The 23,531-nt window shown below is 33.7% G+C and overlaps 1 protein-coding gene across 1 annotated transcript; it reads left to right on the plus strand.

The window, feature by feature from the left end:
• The first annotated feature begins 16,469 nt into the window (after window positions 1-16,469).
• On the plus strand, window positions 16,470-20,486 carry LOC131037525 (uncharacterized protein At2g34160). Its single transcript, XM_057969683.2, has 5 exons — window positions 16,470-16,721; window positions 16,978-17,026; window positions 19,636-19,698; window positions 19,924-19,988; window positions 20,078-20,486. Exons 1-5 carry the CDS (start codon window positions 16,602-16,604, stop codon window positions 20,171-20,173), a joined length of 393 nt encoding a protein of 130 aa, XP_057825666.1. The 5' UTR covers window positions 16,470-16,601; the 3' UTR covers window positions 20,174-20,486.
• Window positions 20,487-23,531: the final 3,045 nt, after the last annotated feature.

Here is a 23,531-nt window from a genome sequence, read left to right on the forward strand (position 1 = left end):
CCATCTTTGAACTTCTCTCTAGAATGATGACATCCTTCATGGTGGCAGTGTACTTCCAAGATTTTTGATCCATCCCAAATCATTATACCTTTCCCAAAAATCTGTACTAATATTTTCATTAAATGACATTACCCATTTAGAGAAGGTGTCTGCCACTTCATTCCTTGAACGATACACATGTGAAATTTGAAGGCTTGGAACATATTTAGCAACTTACATGTAGAATTAATAAACATGTCTATATTTCATGCAAGTTCCCTTCCTTGGATTAAAGCATTCATTATAACCATCGAAGCTCCCTCTAAGTGTATTCTTTCCACTTCAAGTTTTTTTTGCCAATAAGACTGCTACAAATGTTGCCTGTGCTTCTGTAACATTATTTGTTCCTTCGATTTTTTTGCTCCTATTGCAATAATATTACCCATGGAGTCTCTTGCCACAAAACATGCACCCAAAGGTCTTAGATTCCCCTTTGACACCCCATCAAAATTCACCTTAAACCACCCTTCCTCCAAACATTTCCACCTCACTATTTTAATCTTTGATGTGATTGGATTAGCCCAATTAGGCCCATTAGTAGGCCAAAAAATAATAAATTTTTAAACATATATTCATAGCACAAATATCTAGGATATGGATATTTTTCATAATCTATTTTTATCTTTTTGAAGTGAGATTAGCTATACTCAAACATAGGTTCATTCAGTATCACATAAATTTTTTATTTCCATTCAAATTAACTTCTTTTTGTTGTTGAAATAAGAACATCAAAACCTAGAGGATAATTATTTAAAAATAAATAAAAAATTATTTTACTAATTTTCCATGTGTGTGGAATAAAAACTTTCATAATTGTTGAAAAACCTATCTTCACTAAAAAATAGATAATAGATATAATTTAATCAAATAAAATATATTCAATATGATATTTGTTGGAAACCTTGCTTTAAGTTCTATAATCCTATAATTTATCTTTTCATATTTATTTGATTCACTGGTCCAACACAAGGTTGGAAACATAAAATTTTGAGGAAAATATGAGGCATAAGGTGGAAAGATCACTTTTAGGGTCTTTGGTCGAAGTTCTTGTTGTATTTTGCAACACGAGAACCTCTAAGATCAAATAGCAAACAAGAACATCTTCCACGAATGAGAGTTGCACAAGTGAATGCTATATTGCTCAAAAGCAAAGAATACAAAAATGAGTTACAATTGTACAATGAGGTGCTTATAAAGAAAGCACAAAGCTAAATTTAGGAGAACTAAAGTGCAATCATGAGGAGCTAAATAAAGCTCAACTCTACCTAAACTAGATGCATAAAATCTAAACTAGGTGCAAAACTAAAATAAGCACTCCTAAGTGAACTTAAGAAAAAAAGAAAAAAAGATTAACTAGTTGTAAAAAAGAAACTAATATATAAATATTCTCTAACACTCCCCCCCCCCCCCCCGCCTCCCCCCTTAAGTGAAATTGCATGTGAGTAGAAAAACTCTAAAGGCATGCGAGTAGAAAAACTCTATATGCATGTGAGTAGAAAAACTCTAAATGCATGTGAGTAGAAAAACTCTAAATGCATGAATGCAAAAATGGGTCCCGACAACAAATGGCCTAGTTAGGTACCCATGTACAAACCAATGAAGTGTCTCTAAGAAAAGAAAAGGAGAATAATTGTGAAACCAATGATGTGCTTAAACAAGGAAGGAATACCATGTTGAATTTTGTAACAAAATCTCTAGTAAGATCAAATGAAAAACAAGAACACCTTCCACAAATGAGAGCTCCACAAATGAATTATATATTACTCAAAAGAAAATAATACATAATTATGTTACAATTGTACAATGAGGTGCTTATAAAGAAAACACTGAGCTAGATTTAGGAGAACTAAAGTGCAAGCAGGAGGAGCTAAATAAATCTCAACTCTAGCTAAAATAGATGCATAAAAGCTAAATTAGGTGCACAACTAAAATAAGCACTCCTAAGTGAACTTAAGCAAAAAAAGAAAAAAAGAAAAACTAGTTATACAAAAACAACTAATAACTAAATATGCTCTAATAGTTCCTTCAAATGAAGGTACATTCATTCAAAGGTATTCAATGACCTTCATTATAAGGTATGTCATCCCTACAAAAAGTATTAAAAAAACTTCGAGCGAATGTTTTTTGACATAACTTTGAATGAAGGCATTTTAAAGCTTTCACCCCCATCCAAATTTCAAAAAGTGATGTCGCATAAGTGGGACTCACTATTGTGGGTTCACTCACTATCTTTCCAATCTCAAAATTCAAAAGTTTGTACCCTCTTACATCATCATTTCAGTTGATAAAGATACACTTCTCTACTTTGAAATCTAATTAAGATCTCTTTCTAATCACTACCCAATCATTATCTTGCAAATCAAAGGGCTTTTGTCCATAAGCTACTACTCATAGTTATCTATCAACAAGGAGATCTTCCATCTTGAGCTTCCAAAGCTCAAAGTTTGTTGCATTTAACCTCTTCATCTCCATTATAGAAGCGCTTACCATATTTATTTCTTAATGTATAAGATAAAATATTAAAATTTTACTAAAGAAAGGATAAATATAAAACTAACCCTATGCTTCACACTGAACTAACAAGTTGACCAAGCTTTAATACAAATGTAAGGAAATATGCACTAAATATTTCTTAATTTCTATGAGGAAGTATTACAAGTTTTTAAATCTATGTAAATTTTAGTATAGATTTTTGGTATAGTAGTAATACTTATAATACAAATAATAATGGAAGTAGAATGGACTAGAACAACCACAATATGATGTGACCCTAGATGTACACTAAGAAAAATCTTGTAAGAAAAAAATTCAACATTAAAAGGACAACACCCAATATTAATCATCAATAAAGGTTACAATACAATATCAAGTTCTTTATGCTTAAATGAGGTCTACACTCTAAATATAGATGAAATCTACTAGTATAACCTTTCACGAAGCATGACATGATAGCTCTATCCAAAGCCCTATATATGCCAAAACAATCTAGGAAGCCAAGAATATATTTATAAAAGCACAAACCAAAAACAAGTCAAGGAAAACGGTGCAATTCCAAAGCGTGCATCTCACCTCCAAGATTAACTCCACAATTAAAATATAGCTCTCGATTGACCATCTTGACCCTTATGATGAAAAGGTCAAGTGCAACTCCCTAGTGCTCCAACACGAAGTAATTATTATGCTTACACTCTTCTTACACACAATTGTAAATAACTAGTCAATGTAACGTCATAAATTGTATGCACTTGCTAAAGCAGTACAATTTAACACCTAGTTTAGCACCCGCCTTGGCGCAGTTGCATTTTACATTACATTTCCCCTTTAGCACTTAATTAATCAAATTAATTAGGTCTAAAGGTTCTATTTCATCATCTTCCACATCATAAAGCCGGGCCCTTTCATTAAAGCGTGCCCCTTTCATTTTATTCTTCTAATACACTACTTAATCAAAAAACCCTAATTAGGCCCTATTCTGAGCTTGGGGGCTTGATTTCGGGGGTCAAAACATCTCGAAATCACCTGTAACTTCGGGATTCTCTCTAAAATCATCATATCTGACGGCCCTGAAAATTTGGTGAAAAGTTGTCGGGACCGTGGCGCCCGGAGTGCACACGGTCCTGGACATTTTTCCCAAAATTTTAGGAGTGCGATCCAATCATAAAATAAAGCTTAACCCCAAGAAATTGGCGGGATATTCAATCTCTAGGTCGGCCAAAAATTGGAATTGAGACCTAGGGTTTCATACATAAGAGCTCTCTTTCTTCATTTGAAGGGATCCGAATTTTGTTTTCAGGAACCTCATATGCAGCGAAAGAGCAGATCTGTGAAGACTTCAACAACATTCAACATCCCTCTATCAAGCATTTAACAATTCCATTCATCCATTTAGGGCTTGGAAGACATTGAAGAACACTAGGAGATTACCGACTGAAGATTGGCTTGTACTCCTCCCTTGAGGGTTGGGTATGATTTCATGTTGTTTTCATGTCTTTGCATAAGCTTCAATATCTCATTTATTCATGCTTTAAATCACTTTGCATCTTGATTTAGAGCATTCACATTATCATTAACAAGCAATTAGGGTTTACTTTCTAGGTTGCTCTAGTTTGCTTACTTGCATTTTAGATCTTGCACACACACAAGTCTGCACACACATTACTTTTACAATACAACTTGGCTATTCGTGGAGGTGGAAACCACCGAAGCGGGGGTTTGACTAAGGCAAAACCCTATATAGCCGCCCAAACACCTTTTTCAGATATAAGTGCAAGTTTTGAGACTCGGACGACGCCGCAGGTTGCAGATCCGGAAAAAGAAGCTCGAGACAGCACCCCACACCGAATTGCAGAGCAGAATACCAGGACAGGGGTGTGGGGCGCCCTGGTCCTATCAGGACAGGGGCGCTGGGCACCCTGGTCCCTGGGACAGAGGCGCTGGGCGCCCTGGTCCTCCTGACAGACAGCATTTCAGACAGTTTTCCAGAGTGCAAAACAACAGTTTCAGGTGCAGTTCCGGGACAGAATCAGGACAGTGGCGCCCACGCCCCCGTCCCGAACATTTTCAGTCAAACTTTGACTCCGGGTACGCATCTGCATTCTTGTTTTATCCTTGTGTCTACAGCTTTCCATTGTTTAAGTTCAATTCTGCAATCTTGTTGTTAGCTCATACTTGCATTTTAGGGTTAGGAATTGAACTTGCATAATCTTACCTTTCAATTACAACAAAGGAATAGAAACCCTAATAGGTATCCCGTGGCTCTCTCTTTCACAAAAAAAAAGTAGCAGCCAATTGTGTGATACCTCTAGGCTCTTTCATATTCCGTAATGTGTGTCAAAAGGTAGGATTAGGGCATGATAACCTAGTCTCGCTTTTTCCCTCACACAGTCAAATATCCTAGTTATAGTCTACCTAATATTGACTTCTTACTACTGTCATAAGATGAATAATGCATGGTAGCTTTCACTAATAATGGAAAATCAAGATGCCATCTAAGTAAGATGTCATTTTCCATATGGGCACATTATTTACAATATTATAAATAGTAACTAATTACTCCTAGAATGAGGAATGTGCAATGTATTAAACAATACCTAGTTCTTATTCCTAACAATATGTATGACATTTTTTAGAACACACCTAGTTCATCAAAATCCATGAATTCTTAAAAAACCTCTACCTTTCTCGATGATATACTCATTGGTATAGAATTGAACAATGTAATATGTACTGGAGATACAAAAATGATCCTCTTCATTATAGTCCAATTCTATTTTTCTAGATTGGTCATATATGCCTTCTCAAGACTCCCACTTGCTATATGACTTATTTTTTATTATAGAATATAACATATATAAGACTAAAAGTTACACTTGTCTAGTGGATTTATTGAAAGAAAAGAACAAAGCACAGGCTGATCAACCGAAAGCAATGAAAAGAGAACATGAACATTTTAGCACACAAATGACTGAAAATCTTGATGCATTGAGGACAGCTGAGGATAAAGCAAGATATCTACAGAGAGAGAAACAACAACTTGAAGTCTTAGTATCTGATAAGAATGATGAAATCACAAGGTTAACTGGAATTCAACAAAACCTATCAAATCAACTAGGTTATGCACATCATGAAGCAATTCTGAAGAATGATGAGAATCAAGCATTGAAACTTGAAGTATCAAAGTTAACCGATGAACTTGAAATAGAGAAGAAATCCAAAGAAACACTGAAGAAGAGTTATGAAACATCAAAGATGTTGGATGAGCAACTGAATACAAGACGACCCAACAAAGATGCAGGACTCGGTTACAAAGGAAAAGTCTCTACCGAGAAAGGAATTCATACTACCGAGAGAGGAGAATCATCAAAGAAAGCTGGAAACAAGAATAACATCAAAAGAAAGAAGCCTATTTGCAACTACTATGGAAATCAAGATCACACTGCCAGCATATGCCAAATCAGAAAAGGTAAGCAACCGAATGTCACTAAGTCCAATGGTTATTGTTACAATTGCAATAAATATGGTCACAAATCTAATCAATGTAGGACAAAGTCTGTTAACAATTATCAGAAGGCAAAATTCAAAGGGTTTTGTAAAAACTGCAATAGATATGGACATAGTACCGAGAAGTGTTGGTTTAAGCAAAAGAACTATATGTGGGATGCACACCGAGCAAATGCTAGAGGTTACCAAACTCACACAGATCCTTACCGATAGTATTTTGTAGTACCATAGGATTACAATACAAGGATATGGTGTGAATGTTGTGGAAGATATGGACATATAAGTGCCAACTATTTTATAAGGTTTGGGATGTACAACCGAAGATGATGGAGAAATCTATGTATGGCATGTTTTCATTGTCATAAAGTTGGACACTTAGCTGGAGATTGTAGAGATCAACCTAGAAAAGACACTGAAGAAATAAAAGAAAAATTAAAGATGATTTGGAAAAGGAAGGAAATTATGTCAAATGAAGAAAGCACCTTACCTACTGAGTTAGGTGCACCTATTCCAAATTAATCGGTAAAGGTATGAAGGGACTGCACCTTTGAAGGTTAAAATCTTAACAGTTCCTATTATATTATGTACTTAATTCAAAATTTGCATAATTGAGATGTATTAGTAAGTTTGAAATTCTATCAAAGTCTTTTGAAGCACTTTACAGGAAGTCTGTCAAGTCGGTGAATACAGGAAACTTGTCTAGTCGGTGAATGAAGGAAGTTTAGTTACTCGGTCAAAACAGAAAACGGTGAGTAAATTGGTTAAAGAGGAACCGAGTGCATTTAATGTTTTTTACCTACCCGCATGGAGCCCAATAAGGTATTTTGTGTACTTAAAAGCATTTTTGCGGTCATTTTCACTTACCAAGTTTTTGAGAAAGCAGAGCAAGCAAATCTAAGGTGATCAAACCTCCTACAAAGAAAATTCAAGGTATTTAAATCAATCTCAACACATCGTTAAGCTAGTTTACCGATCTTATCTAGTTGCCATTATTTGCTAAGTATAAAGCGTCTGTCATTTGAAATCCTGAAACCCTAAGGACTCTTTGCTAGTTTTTATCTGAAATCTATAATGGCGCCCAAGATCCAAGATCCCATAGTTGTCAAGAATGTAGAAAAGCCCTCACTAAAATACTCTTTGACTCCCAAAGTCGCTTCTGACCCGGATGACAAAACCGCCTTTTCACTCATCCCAGACAGAGTGTTACTAGTCGAGGATGTGAGATTCTTCACCAAATGTCATGTTGAAGAACTCAGTCATGTTGAAATCAAAGACACCTATGATGAGCTGTGTACCGATGGTATATTGAATAGCAAGTACGAGCACATCAAAATCGAGGGATTAACTGAAGCCCTAACCTATCCCCATGTGTTCAAACCCCAGTGGGTCAAGTTTGTTCTGAGTAGAGTTCACGATGATTTCATGTGGCTAGAAGAGCAACCATTTAAGATTACTAAGGAAATCATTCATCTGATTACCAGTTACCCTATCTATGATCATGCCCGAGCCCAGAAGATGATATCACAGAAGGAATTGATCAGTTTAACCGGAGTGGAATCTAATTGTAGAGGATTGAAACTGAATAATGTCACTGATGAAGAACTAAAATTTGCCATTAGAGTAATGGGCTACTGTTTCTTCCAATCGGCAAGGGAAAACAGTGTTCCCTGTGCAGCAGTAGACCTGGCATACAAAATTGTGAAAAAGGGAATGAAAATTGATCTATGAGAGGTATTGTGAAGAACCTATTTGAAAATGTGAACACCATCAGGAAGCTGAAGAAGAACAACTCGGCTAATACTCTAAAGTTTGGATCATTACTGGTATGCATGTTTTTCTATTTTGAAAAATTCTTTCCATCAGTCGGTAAAGTTGTTTGGGAACTACACTGACCAATCACCCATTAGATAAATGACTTCATCAAGAAGTTAGGTGATAATTTCAATGATATTATGGATGATTACTTCAGTAAATTTCAAGAGAAAATGCATAACAAATATAGGATTCCACCCCAGCTAGTAGAGAAATACAAAAATGATATATGTTTTGAAGTTGACACCGATTACTGTTATGTGAATGTTGTGGAACCAAGGACTCAATCTTTGTCACCAATGGGTTACGAGATTGATTTTGACATCACAAAACAGAAAATTGATGCATTTCTTACATTGCCTAGACATACTACCGAGCTGAGGTATGGTACCTATGAGGAAGTAAAGGAAAAGGTAAAGATGAACATTGTAGTACCCAAAGCTACAAGAAAGGAAACAAAAATGATAAAGGCATTGTCAGAGAAATTCGGAGAAGACTCTTCCTCTACACCTATCAAAGGCACCATTGCCATTACTGAAGAGGAATCTGAAGCCCAAGAGGCAGCTATAACACTGAGCACTGAATTGCCTAAGGGAAAAGTATTGAAGAGAAAGAAACATGACACATCAAAGGCCTCACCGACTCCACCTCCAGTAAAGCGACCTAACACTAGAGCATCTGCAGCCTCACCGAGCAAGAAAACAAAAAGTGTTACTGCTCCCAAGGTAACAAAGACATACAAGAAATCTACTCGGAGACTCATTTTGGCAAAAGAGTCTAGTGATACCAAATCAGAGGATGCAAGCAAATTCCAGATTGTCAAGAGCAAGAAGGTAAATATACATAGTGTTAAAAACTTATGTGCTAATCTGAAAGAATATGGTGGATTTGGAGGATTTAGATATTTCAAGTATGAAACCAAGAACAATGATGAAAAGAGACAAATTGAAGAAGTTGTCATCTGCACACTTCTAAAGTTCCGGTTAGCTCCATTGGAACTAGCTAAGTCACTTCCAAATGAACTGTATCTGCATATTGCTAATAGGTGGATGTATGCAATGGACTCAGAGAAACAAATCAGAGAGAGAAGTCTGGTTCATTTATTTCCTGACATGTCAATAGCTGAAATAAAGGAACATCTGACAACCTACATCTCAAAGTCAGTAGCTGAAATAAAGGAACATCTGACAACCTACATCTCAAAGTTTCTTGTCAAACAAAGAGCCTTAAAACTGATGAATGGGCTATATATTGAAGTGGAAAATGAGACAAAAGCAAAATGGCAGGAAATCTTCAAAATCAAGGATTTCAGAGAGCAAGCTATAGTTGAAATCGTTGATGTCACCGAGCACGATCCTGATGTCACCGAGCAAGAACCTGATGCTACCGAACAAGACCCTGCTGACACCATTCAAATAGATGAAGATGTCATGGATTCAAAGGCACCGGAATAGGAAATGATAGAAGGCACTGCATATGAAAAACTTTTATCTAGTGAATTAGTCTTGGAACAAGTTCAGTCTTATCCACCGGTCAAGCAACCTGTCTCAACCGAAACTCCTCAGGATATAGATCAAGGCACTGAAGGTCACAAGTCTACAGCAGGAGAAGGTACTACTCAAGAATAGACATCTCAAGCACCTTCTAACACTGAGACTATTGCAACTGAGACACCAAGTACCGAGACACCGAAGGACTCTACAGAGGCTAAAGGAACCAATCAAAGTGTTGCCTCTACCGAGCAACCTACCGAGGGTCATCAAGCCTCACAAGCCCTTGTCTTAGTTCCATCGATGAAAGGTAAAGAAAAGAAGATGAAAAAGCATAGTTTTAAAGTTGATTTGTCAAAACCAATAGTGTTGCCCAATGTAGACATATCAAAATTGAAAGGGCAAGCACTCATTGATTTCGGTGAACTGTGCAAAGCAAAGGCCAAACAAGAAAAGCAAATGGTCATTGAAAAGAAAAATAAAGTACTTCAGAAGGTAAAAGCACTCCTAATAGATATGCTACCTGAAGCTACAATATCAATTGATGCAGCCATCCACATTCAACTGGATGAACTCCTAACAAAGATAGAGACATCTGGAGTAGATGCATCAGAGTATTTGAGCAAGCTGAAAGACAAAGAGCTCACTGCAAAAATGATAGAAGAGGTACAAAAAGCTATAGCTATTGGCAAAGTTAAATTTGTCAAATTTATTGCTGAGTTGACCCCTCAACTCAAGCACATTCTTTATTTATTTCAGAAACTCTGCACATTTTCTTTATTCATTAAAGACATTAAGAATAAAATAGAGGCAATTGAGAAAGAGGTCACCAATCTCTCAAGCAAGTTGACCACTGAGCCAAATTCAGTTCAGAATTTTTATACAAGGTTACAACAACTCATGGCTCAACAATTGGACTTAAGAAATGAAGAACACAATATCAAGATGGACATAATGACCCTTTAGACATTATTCCTTCCTCATCTTTCATCTGTCCAAGAATAGATCAATCGAGCCACATACTTATCTACTACTCAAGAGGGAAGCACTCTAGATGGCTTAATATCATTATTGGATGATATTCAAGTGCATAATTCTTTAATGGATAGTGTAAAGGATGCACTCTTTGTCGCTCTCACCGAACCCCGGACCAAGTACAAATCCATTTTTGATCAGTTACCACCCCCGAATGGTAATTAAGTTTTGATGTTTGTCAAAAAGGGGGAGTAAAATGTTACAGTACTAAGGGAATGATATAGTAATATGATATAGTCTTGGGGGAGTAATATGGAGTGATACAATATTGAGAGAATGGTATAGTATTCGGAGTATAGTATACAGGGGGAGTACACCGAGCAGTAAACAGAACACTAAGCAAAGGACACAGAACATATCACCAAGCATGCAAAATCAGAGTTTTGTGCAGTATATCAATAAGGGGAGTATATCTGATATATTATATTATTGACTATTGTATATACTGTCAGTATAGTCAAATTTTGCAAGTATATAGATTTTTGAGTTATAACTTTGAAAGTAGTTTTTGTCAAACATCTCAACTAATGTCAAAAGGGGAGATTGTTACTACTTATCAGATTGCCATTAGTTTTATGTCAAAGTTATACTATATACTCTAGTCAATTATCTATTACCGAGATATTCAGTCGGTATGCACAGTCTAGTCGGTTACAGAAGAAAGCAGTCACAGTACGCAGTATACACTGAGCTGTCTACCGAGTATCTTTTCATGTCTACCGAGCAGCAAAGATGATCACTGTATAAATAGATCTCTTATGACAGTGATCCTTTCATTGCTTCAATCTTACAAACACAATTTATTGAATGAATAACCATGCAAATTATTTCATTGGTTAAATGACCTCAAAATCATACACAATCTTTAAGTGCAATTTCCAATGTGATAATGGTTAGATGTGCCTTGATCTTGTAACACGTTTTCATATGCATGTCCAGATTCAATGAATCTGGTAACACGTTTCACTCGGTGTATATCAACTCAGTGTGTCATCTTTGCTGCTCGGTAGACATGAAAAGATACTCGGTAGATAGCTCGGTGTATACTGTGTTCTATGACTGCTTTCTTTTGTAACCGACTAGACTGTGCATACCGACTGAATATCTCGGTAATAGATAACCGACTAGAGTATATAGTATAACTTTGACATAAAACTAATGGCAATCTGATAAGTAGTAACATAAAAGTTACACTTGTCTAGTGGATGTGGCTTATGTCCTCTATATCTTTTGGAATCAAAGGGAATCCTATAATTTATCTTTTCACATTCATTTGATTCGCTAGTCCAACACAAGGTTGGAAACATATAATTTTGAGGAAAATATGAGGCATAAGGTGGAAAGATCACTTTTAGGGTCTTCAATCAAAGTTCCTTTAAATAAAGGTACCTTATTTCAAAGGTATTCAAGGACCTTCATTACAAGGTATGTCATTCCTACAAAAACTTAGAAAAAAACCTTCAAGTGAATGTACTTTTTGATGTACCTTTGAATGAAGGCATTTTAAAGCTTTCACCCCCATCCAAGTTTTTAAAAGTGATGTCCCACAAGGGGACTCATTGTTGTGGGTTCACCCACTATCTTTCCTATCTCAAAATTCTAAAGCTTATATCCTCTCACACCATCATTTCACTTCATAAAGATACACTTCTCTACTTTGAAATCTAATTCAAATCTCTTTTTAATCACTACCCAATCATTAACCTATATATCAAAGGGATTTTGTCCACAAGCTACTACTCATAATTATCTATCAAAAAGGAGATCCTCCATCTTGAGCTTCTAAAGCTCAAAGTTTGTTGCATTTAACTTCTTCATCTCCATTATAAAAGTGGTTACCATATTTATTTCCTAATGTACAAGATAAAATATTAAAATTTCACTAAAGAAAGGATAAATACAAAACTAACCCTATGCTTCCCACTGATCCAACAAGTTGACCAAGCTTTAACACAAATGAAAGGGAATATGCATTAAATATTTCTTAATTTCTATGAGGAAGTATTACAAGTTTTCAAATCCATGTAAATTTTAGTAGATATTTGGCATAGTAATAATACTTATAATACAAATAAGAATGGAAGAGAAGTAGAAGGGACTAGAACAACCACAATATGATGTGACCCTAGATGTATGCTAAAAAAAAATCGTAAGGGAAAAATTCAACCTCAAAAGCACAACACCCAATATTAATCATCAACAAATGTCACAATACAATATCAAGTAACTGTCTATACTTCAATAAGGTCTACACTCTAAATATAGATGAATTATACTAGTATAACCTTTCACAAAACATGGCATGATAGCTCTTTCCAAAGCCCTATATATGCCAAAACAGCCTAGGAAACCAAGAATAAATTTGTAAAAGCACAAACCAAACAAAATTCAAGTGGTCCAATTTTAAAGCAGATGCCTCACCTCCAAGATTAACTCCACAATTAAAATGTAGCTCTTGATTGACCATCTTGACCCTTATGATGAAAAGGTCAAGTCCAACACCCTAGCACTCCAACACGAAGTAATTATTAAGCTTACACTCCTCTTACACACAATCATAAATAACTAGTCAAATACCCTAGTTGTAGTCTAGCTAATATTGACTTCTTACTATTGTCATAAGATGAATAATACTTGGTAGCTATCACTAACAATGGAATATCAAGATGCCATCTAAGTAAGATGTATTTTTCCATATGAAGACATTATTTACAATATTATAAATAATAAATAATTACTCCTAGAATGAGGAGTTTGCAATCTATAGAACAATACCTAGTCCTTTGTTCCTAACAATATGCATGACATTTTCTAGAACAATACCTAGTTCAATCAAAATCCATGAATCCTTAGAAAACTTCTAACTTGCTTAATGCCTATACTCCTTGCTATAAAATTAAACGCGCTAATATGTCCTGAAGACTCTCTTCATTACAGTCCAATTCTCTTTTTTTAGTCTGGAGATATGCTTTCTTATGACTCCCACTTGTTATATGACATATTTTTTATTATAGACTATAACATATATATATATATATATATATATATATATATATATATATATATATATATATATATATATATATATATATATATATATATATATATATATATATATATATATATATATATATATATATAAGACTACAAATTACACTTGTCTAGTGGACGTGGCTTATGTCCTATGTATCATTGGAATCAAAGGGAACTAATCAACACAAATATTTATTTCCATAACAATGTGAATGTTATCTAATTTACAATCCTACATTTAAAATGCTTAAGAAAATATCTATTCTCCTACAAGATCATATTTTAACTATACGCTAAGTGATCCCATGATAGTGTGTCCCATTTTATTTTTTTGTTAAAATAGGACATTGAAATTATTTTTCTCCATATTTTCACCTCCTGACACTTATATCAACTGAATGATTAAGAATTTAAAGATGAAGCGAACTACTATTTTTTGAGATTTTATTTGTAGATTTATAAATATATTTAAAAAAATTAAGAAATAACTTGTTGATTTTTTAGAGTAACTTTTAATAACTTATTTTTATAGTTAACACTATTTTTAAAAATGCTTTTTTTAACGATTAAACATAACTTTATTTGTAAGAAGGATGAATTATAAAATTTTACACATATATTCATAGCACAAATATTTAGGATATGGATATTTTTTTGTAATTTTTTCTTGCATAATTTTATGTTTATCTTTTTTAAGTAAGATTAGCTATAATTCAAACATAGGTTCATTCGCTATCACAATAACCTTTTTTTTTGTTAAAATAAGAACATTAATACCTAGAGGATAACTATTTTAAAATGTCTTTTTTACTAATTTCCCATGTGTGTGGAATAAAGACCTTCACAATCGTTGAAAAGCCTATCTTCATTAGAAAATAGAAAATGAATTTTATAAGCAAATTAAATATATTCAATATGATACTTGTTGGAAAGCTTACTTCAAGTGCCATGACCCTATAAATTACCATTTCATATCCATTTGATTTACTAGTCCAACACAAGGCTTAAAACATAAGCTTTTGAGGAAAACATGAGGCCTAAGGTGGAAAGGTCACTTTTAGGGCCTTCATTTGAAGGTCCTTTGAATGAAGGTACCTTCAATCAAAGGTATTCAAGGACCTTCACTATGAGGTATGTCATTCATGCAAAAAAATGATTTAAAATACCTTCAAACGAAGGTACTTTTTGAAGTACTTTTGAATGAGGGCATTTTAAAGCTTTCACATCCATCCAAGTTCAAAACAATGATGTCTTGCAAGTGGGACTCACTATTGTGGCTTTACCCACTATCTTTCCAATCTTAAAATTCTAAAGCTTGTATCCCCTCACACCATCATTTTACCTGATAAAGATACACTTCTCTACTTGGAATTTCAATTAAGATCTCTTATCAATCACCACCTAATAATTTCCTGTCATATCAAGGGGCTTTTGTCCACAAGCTACTAGTCATAAATCTTTGTCAATAAGGAGATCCTCCATCTTGAGCTTCCAAAGCTCAAACTTTATTGCATTAAACTTCTTCATCTATATTATAAAAGTGCTTACCATAATTAATTTCTATAGTACAAGATAAACTTTAAAAAATATACTAAAGAAAGGATTAATACAAAACTAACCCTATGATTCCCACCAATCTAACAAGTTTACCAAGCTTTGATACAAATTGAAAGGAGATATTTACTAAATATTACTTAATTTTTATGAGGAAGTATTAAAGTTTTCAAAAATATGTAAATTTCAGTAGAGTTTTGGCATAGTAATAATACTTATAATAAGAATAAGAATGGAAGAGAAGTAGATGAGACTAGAACAACCACAATATGATGTGACTCTAGATGTACGCTAGGAAGAACCTTGTAAGGAAAAAATTCAACCTCAAAATCATGACACCCAATATCAATAATTAATGTGTTTATCCTTCGATGAGCTCTACACTACAAATCTAGAAGAATTCTAGTAGTATAACCTTTCATAAACATGACATGATAGCTCTATCCCAAGCCTTATATATGCTAAAATAACCTAGGAAACGAAGAATGAATTTGTAAAAGCATAAACCAAATACAAGTCAAAACAATGTTTCAATTTAAAACCACTCACCTCACCTCCAAGAGTAACTCCAAAATTAAAATGTAGCTCTCGATTGACCAACTTGACCCTTTTGACGAAATGGTCAAGTGCAACTCCCTAGCATTCCAACATGAAGTAATAATTATGCTTATACTACTTTTACAAACAATTATAAATAACCAATCAGATATCCCATTCATAGTCCACCTAATAACTCCTTAGTTAATGACTTCTTACTACTATCATAAGGTCAATAAAACATGGTACTCGACACTAATAATGGAATCTCAAGATTCCATTTAAGTAAGGTATCCTTTTTCATATGGATATAATATTTACAATATTATAAATATTAAATAATTGCTCCTAAACGAGGAGTTTGGAATCTATAGAACAATGCCTAGTCATCTATGGCTAACAATATGTATCATATTTTCTTATGAATTCTAGGTAGTTTAAAACTAATTAGATTGTCCTTAAAGACAATTATAGAGGATATGAATAAAATGTTTCTCACTTTGCAATTATAGAGGATATAAATAAAATGTTTCTCACTTGAGTCAATATGCACTAATTATTTGGAAGACCTAAGTTGTTTCTAAATCTGAATTTAAAATTTAATAATGTAGATATCAATTTCATAAATCACACAACTAATAAAAGCTACTTACATAAATCATGAATCTAATCTTAAATAAATACCTATCAAACTAAAAATCAATACTAATAATCCCTTTATTGAAAAAAGAAAAAAAGAAAAAGAAAAAGAAAGAAAGAAAAAGAAAAAAGAGATTTAAATATAATACCAAACTTTAAAAAAAGGTGCACCCATAAATTTATTCATTACTAAAAATGCAAATGAAAACAAATGAAAAAGAGGAGCCCAAACGACACATGAAAAAGAAAAATTAAGCCGACCAACCACTCTAAGGATAAAGAAATAGGTATATACTCGTATATATCTTTGGACTTGTATATTTCATTTTGGCAAAAAATTACTACAATACAGATTTTGGGTGTCATCCAGTACAAGTATATATAATCTAAAGAAGGCTTGGTACATACATAGGCCTTACAGTTGTGGTTCTTTTGCTCTACATAGCGGCGAATAGCGAAAACATGGAAGGAATAAGCGAGGGAATTGAAAACATAAGTTTGAATGAGACCCAGTTGAAGAGGAACAGGATCCAGGTTTCCAATACAAAGAAACCCCTCTTCTTCTATGTAAATCTTTCCAAGGTAAGTAAATCCACCATAGAGATCGACCCATATTGTTTTTATTTCGTCCTGATGGATCTCTTTGATGGCCAATGGTGATGAAACAGGCCATTAGGGTTTCACTGTATTGGTAATCTCTTCAGTGTATTTTAGATTCTGAATCAATTGATCTTTTAATGTTTAAAGTGAAAATTTCTTAGGTGTGTTTCTTGTAATGAATTTGTTCCCTGTTTCATTCTTTGTGATTTCTTATGTTTTTTTTCATAAATTATTGCAGAGATATTTGCAACAGCATGAAGAAGTAGAACTTTCTGGTCTCGGAATGGGTATGTAACAACTTCTATTTGAAATTTTCGGGGTGGTTTTTGTTTGTGTGGTTCTTTTTAACCGAGTTTTGATTAATTATTACCTGGAATTGAATGTGATTAACTATGTGCACATTTATGACCACTGATTTTTAACATGTTTCCGTAGTTCTATTTTATTAAATTTCATAGTGTAGGGGAAATAGGGTTAGGGAGGGCAATGAAATTCTTTATTTTATTATTATTGGTAATCTCGGTTGATGTCTTGGGCTGTTTTGGGGTAACCTTCCTTTACATTCCGAGATTGAAAACCTAGGCCATTCTTAAATGTACCCATATTGTTTTAACCCTCGACCACAAATGTATCTGTGATGGTTGCACAGCAACTCTAGGGTAGTTGGATTTTTTTTACTTATTAGGGAAATTGTGGGTTAACATTTTAAACCCAGATTAAATTAGCACCTACCCATTTATGTTATTTCTCAATCTCAACTGTAAGTCATACATAAATATAGCCATCTTGATTACTGCACAATTTTAGAGTGATTATTCTGTGATTTGAAGTAATATTATGCTATATTCGTTGGGTTTAGAGGCATATTTATGACACCTCTGTTTCGACTGTCTGTTTAGCTGGTTATGATTTATGTTTATGGAGTCTCAGGACAGGGGAACCAAGGGCTTAGATTTGAGGATTGTGGCAGGTGGAAGTTTGGGGCTGCACCCTAAGTAACGTTGAGGGACAGTGTCATTTTCACAATTTAATCAATTTATTTTTTTAATATCAATTACTTGCTATTTCTGAAACTTGGGAGAGTTTGGAACATTAGATGCCTTTCTTTAAGTTTTTGGGTTTTGGTGGGGTTCATAGACCCTTAAACTTAGGGTTTGTGGCAAGCAGATTGAAAGCACTTTTTTTAATTATTTTAAAATATTGACTTTTTCATATAGTGGGGGATTGTAGCAGTCTTGGAATGGTTAGGAGAGTGTTAGGAGTTCCCTGATGTCTTGAAGTCTAAGCCATTCCTTATTTGGAAATGGTTAGGATAGCCTTAGGAGTTCCCTGGATGTCTTGAAGTCTCCAAGCCAATTCGAAACTATGTCCTAGAAATGCCCTTGGGTTAGGAGTGGAGGTTGTGGGATATTGAGGGGAGTGCCACCAAATCCTCACATCCTCGAAATGTCCCACCTCAAAAAAATAGGGGGATTATATTTTAATGGGGGCAGGTGCACATCCCCGTGGAACATTTATGACCCAATGCTAAGGTGATTGGATTGTTATGTACTGTTTTCTCTTTTTGTTGAAATTTTGGATGAGATTATGGGCCGGTATAAGGAACACCCAGCACATTTTGTAAGATTTTTAACACAGGTCCGGCAAGAATGGATCCATATTTGTTAAATCTAAGTCTCAACTTTGGATTGTGCAATTGTTAGTTACACAACTCCATGGCGAGTTGGACTGTTGTATTTCTTGTTAGGTAAATTTTGGGTTAGGTTATGGGACAGTTGAAGTTGAGTTCATGCCACATCATTAAGATTCTCAAGCCCATGTCATATACTATATAGTACCCATGCTAATTACTTTAGGGCTTCGTCGTTTTTCAAATTCAATGCACACATATCGTTGCTACAACGACTGTAGGCTGTTTACATGCACCAAAACTTTGGGAATCGGTTAATTGCATCCAGGATATACCCTACATCGAGTATACTCTAATGTATCCCATGTGTTTGAACCACCATAACAAAGCTGCATGCTTACTTGTGATATTGAGCTACCTTAGTAAGGCGGGAGAAGTTCGAACCTTGGTCACGGTTTTAAGATTTGAGTCTCTATTATAATTACATTTCAACCCCTTAAAATCACAGTTAACTATAGGAAGTATAACAGCTGAATGGGTATGGTGATAAACATAAAGTTTACTAAGACAGACTATGCTAAGATTAATTGAATACATAAATGACATTCATTGTTCTACAGTGTTTGCCTGCCATTCACTACTTTGTGCACGCCGCTACTTTGAGTATTCTTTCGCTTAATTTTACTTTTGATGAACATTTATTTGAAATCTACAGATATTCAGTTATGTTCATATCTATTACTATTATCAGGGATTCTGCAGTTTTTCTGTTCTAATTTATTACGATATATCATTTTAAGTAGTAGACCAATGTTATATGCAGAAAAGCATACTATTTCCACATTTACTGACCCTCATTCTTATAAACACGCCGTGGTCATTTGGTGAAACGTGGAATATTGGCGAGTTTATATTGGCACATAATTGGTAATTGTTACGTGGGTGCTTGCCAACAAAAGCATTTCCTGGCATTGTCCTTTATAGCTGTGAATTCTAAGATCTGCAGTTTTCAGAAGCAGAGCTATGATATTCCAATTCTTTTCAGAATGCATCAAATTTCTAACATGGCATTTTGTTCCAGTTATCATCCTATCGAAAAGGAGTCATTTATGCTATGATAGTCCAATTCTTTTCAGAATGCATCAAATTTCTAACATGATATTTTGTTCCAGTTATCATCCTATTGAAAAGGAGTCATTTCTGTTGAAATACTTGTTTACTAATTTAGTTGATCAAATACTGATTTATTTGTTTATCTTGTTGCAGCCATTGCAACGGTTGTTACTGTAGCTGAAATATTGAAGAATAATGGATTTGCAGTGGAGAAAAGTAAGTTCATTTATAGAATACAAACTTTTGTATTAAACTTTATGTTTTTATTTGATCAATGTTTTGGATCACACTCAGTGATCCATCATCAGAAGAAAAATTCAGTAATCGATTTCAGGAAATTCATTTATGGTTTTGTAACTCTGGCAGGTTACTATTAATTGTTGCTATGTGTTATCATAGTCAGATGTGCAATGAACTAACTTAGTTGAGTTGAATGTGCAGAAATCTTTACATCTACAATTGACATGAAGGAAGAGACAAGGGGTAGGGCAATTCAGAAGGCGAAGGTATAATCCTCAAAACAAGTGACCACTGAATTGTTCTTGCAAATTTCATTTAAATTCAATACATTGACGGTTTTTTAATGATTCCGCAGGTCGAAATAATATTGGTGAAGTCAAGTAACTTTGACGAGCTGATGGCTTCTGCTGCTGCGGAAAAAGAACTTGTTGATGTAGATGAAAACAGTTAGGTGTCAGATGCTTAACTTAGCAAGAGAAAAGTTCAAGCAGATTAAATATTGATATTGTGGACTGCTAAGATTTGTAAAATGAGAGCTGAGCACCTCCCATTTAGCATTATCCAGGACTGCAGCAGGCTTTAGGACTGCAATATTATAGTTATTCTGTTGGCTTTGGCATTCTTTCTTTAGTTGTATATTTTGAGATCGTAAATAGTTCGAAAATTGGCTGAGAACTTCATAAATTTGTAAAGTGTCATCAATTTGCAGTGTAAAATTTGTTGTTTTGAATACAAGGTTTTGCGATTCAATGCCCTTATATCAATTTGATTTGTTCATTGTTAAAGCATAGTTTGAAATTCTTCTGACATTGTTGTTTAAGGCGTATTTATGGAGAGACCAGAGTGTGTTAAAACACAAATGCTTTCCTGAACTTTGCCAAATCTTTTAGTCTGCTTATTATTTCGAGTCAACATCATTGTTTTGATAGACTGTTGCTGCGAGTTTATCTTAAATGTTGCACTTGTGATGAAATCTTAAGATGGGGGTGTTGCCTAAAGGACTATTAAATGTAACACAGTTTGAGTTTGTGAATTTGAGTGCAGATCTAAGTTTTACTGTGTAATCCACTAAAAAGCACAGATACAAAGGGCATTTGATTTAATGGCGAAGTCTATGTTATAGACACTTAGATGGTGCTAGTTCAAATTTTCCACAAGACAAAAAAAAGTGCATTGGAAGTCAGATTGATATTATTGAATCCAATTGATATAATCGAAAATACATAAACCATCATCAACCTTACCCTTTAATTCATTTCTCCAGTTTGAAAAGTATATCCAGATTTTCAAGTTTTACTTGGAGTATGATTTTATTCATCTGTTATGTTGGTAAACCCTCAACTAAATTATGATTGTACCACGGTTCGATCCAATGATAGGAAACTTCATCAAACACATTGGATCGAAAATTTAATCAATCACTTTAAACATGTGGGTTGACTGCATGCTGTAAATTGTTATTCTATTTAGATTCACTTTTAATTTAGTTCAAATGTTTTTATTAATACATGACCTTCCATGCTGAGTAGCAGAGGTATTATTGTTATGCATTATATGAAGACTAAAAATATGTTATTTACTAGTAACAATATTCATAGATCTTTGTCACTTCAATAATTTTAGATTAATAAAGTAAATAATAAGTTGGGATTGGAAAATGTTGTGTTTTTGCTGTGGTTTAGATTTGTTCTTTGCACTTTTGAAAGTAGAGGACTTGAATATATTTGACTAACTACCAAATCTTGAGTAAATAAATTAGTTAAATTTTGATAATGAATTGGCAGTGTTTACAAACAATCTTTATATTTGATAAATATGTAATCAATTTAGTGATAAAGTGAATGGTGTTACTATATATTTTTTGGATTGATATTGTTATTAGAGCCACAATAAATATCATTTTCTGCACTTTTTAATCGTAAAGTATAATTATTTGAACTTGAAGACTAAAGACTAATAGCAGTTTGAAGATACACAAATGCTGAAGAAATATTCCATCACACACAAGGTTGCAACTCACCGTGGGAGAAAAAAAACAAAACATTTGTATGATTCCCATTGGAATTGGGAATTCTTATGTATAGTCAAAATTGTTTAATCCTGACATGCAAAGTAGTAATGCTTTGAGTTGGGCTTTTCAAATTTGGCCCCTCAATTATAATTATAATATTGATGTTAAGTGGTTGAAAAATTGATGTATATATATTTTTATTTTAATAAAAATGCTACTTCCCACATTTTCAATATATTTGATGGCAGTGCAAGCAAGTAATCAAAGTTGACTACATTTGGTTAATTGATTGAGAAAAAGTTATTCAAAGAAAAGTTAACAATGAGGAACAAAACATTTGGTATGTCCACAAAAAGTGAAGGTAGGCTATTGCTCGATTGTCTTCTTTTCAAGAAGAATGTAAAACAAGGCAACCATGAGAGACAAAATATGATGTGACAAAATATGATGTGGCAGAAAAGGGAGTCATGCAAGAAAATATTTGAGGGATATGAAAAACATGATGGCAAAGGAAAGAAGTGTTATTTTCACATCAAATAATGTCGATGGTTTTTCAACATAACATATTAGGTATGATTATGATGCATGAATTCTAGATATTGGTGCTACCCAACACATTGACTTTTTGAGAAGTTTTTTTGTAAGATTTTTTTGTAGGAGTTTCAAGAAGGAAAATGTGATTAGGTATTTTGATAAACCAAGCGAGTCTTCAATTAGAATTAAAATGAATTATTTGACAAACTATCAAATCTTTTAGATTTCACACTTGAAAAATGTTCTTGGTACTAATTTGACATCAAGGCCACTCCATTTTGTTCAATAACGAAGAGGTAATAATGAAAAGGAAAGTTGATAATTTAGTCATCTTGATTGGTTTCAATCAAAAGGCAGGAGCATGCAATATTCACCATTACAATTTCTCACACTTTGATGTGCATGGAAACTATTATGAGGATACATGTCAAAGTAAGTAGTAACCATGAAAGTTAAATATTTTTTATACAGAAAATGATGCAAGGAAATGAATGTGCTTGAGCATTCTTAAATTATCCTCTATAATGAGTGTTCCATCAAAATATGTAGAACAAGAAAACACGCAAATAGGTAGTAACATTTCTAAACCTTAAAATAGGTAGTAGCTACATCTTTCTTGAAAGGAACTATCTTCAAAAAATAGCAAATCTAAAAAGAATAGTAACTTCAACTTTCTTGAAAGGAACTATCTTCAAAAACTAGTAAATGTACAATGACTAATGGTAAGCGATTTTTTAATAAGTGGAACGTAGTAAACCCTCAACTAAGTAAAAAAGTGGTAAGAATTTGACTATGCAAAATATTTTTTGATCAATATTTCTTTAGTATGAGGAAAACTATGAGCTTGTCATTATTTAAAAAAACTCACAAAAGAGTGTTAGTGATGTATATGCTCTCCATTCAATTAATTTTACACAAATGATGCAAGGAATTGGATAAAACTAAGGAAAATAATTAATTATTGTAAAAAAGAGAAAACAAAGTAAAAGGTATTGAAGAGGATGGAAATATGAAGCTAACCAAATGCATAAACACAAAAAACTATTATAAACACAAGGTTTATACCTTCACTTCTCTTTGATTGAGCTAAATTAGAGGCACATTTCTCCACTTGATTTTCTCTTTGGACTTTTGGAATGTAGATCACTCTCCTTTGTTGCACAACAAGAGATCAGTTTGGCAACATAAGGTTAGCATAAATTGTTGATTATGAAATGGAGGAGACTCCAATTTATAGATTTTTAAATTTGAAATGGATAGTTAG

The sequence above is a fragment of the Cryptomeria japonica genome, chromosome 6 (genome assembly GCF_030272615.1).
Source record: "Cryptomeria japonica chromosome 6, Sugi_1.0, whole genome shotgun sequence".
Taxonomy (NCBI): domain Eukaryota; kingdom Viridiplantae; phylum Streptophyta; class Pinopsida; order Cupressales; family Cupressaceae; genus Cryptomeria; species Cryptomeria japonica.

Excerpts from the sequence above, each read along its gene's own strand:
- LOC131037525 (XM_057969683.2), top strand. The coding sequence starts at position 16,602 with ATGGAAGGAATAAGCGAGGGAATTGAAAACATAAGTTTGAATGAGACC. Across the intron at positions 17,027-19,635 it reads ACTTTCTGGTCTCGGAATGG|CCATTGCAACGGTTGTTACT; the intron begins GTATGTAACAAC and ends ATCTTGTTGCAG. Across the intron at positions 19,989-20,077 it reads GGGCAATTCAGAAGGCGAAG|GTCGAAATAATATTGGTGAA; the intron begins GTATAATCCTCA and ends ATGATTCCGCAG.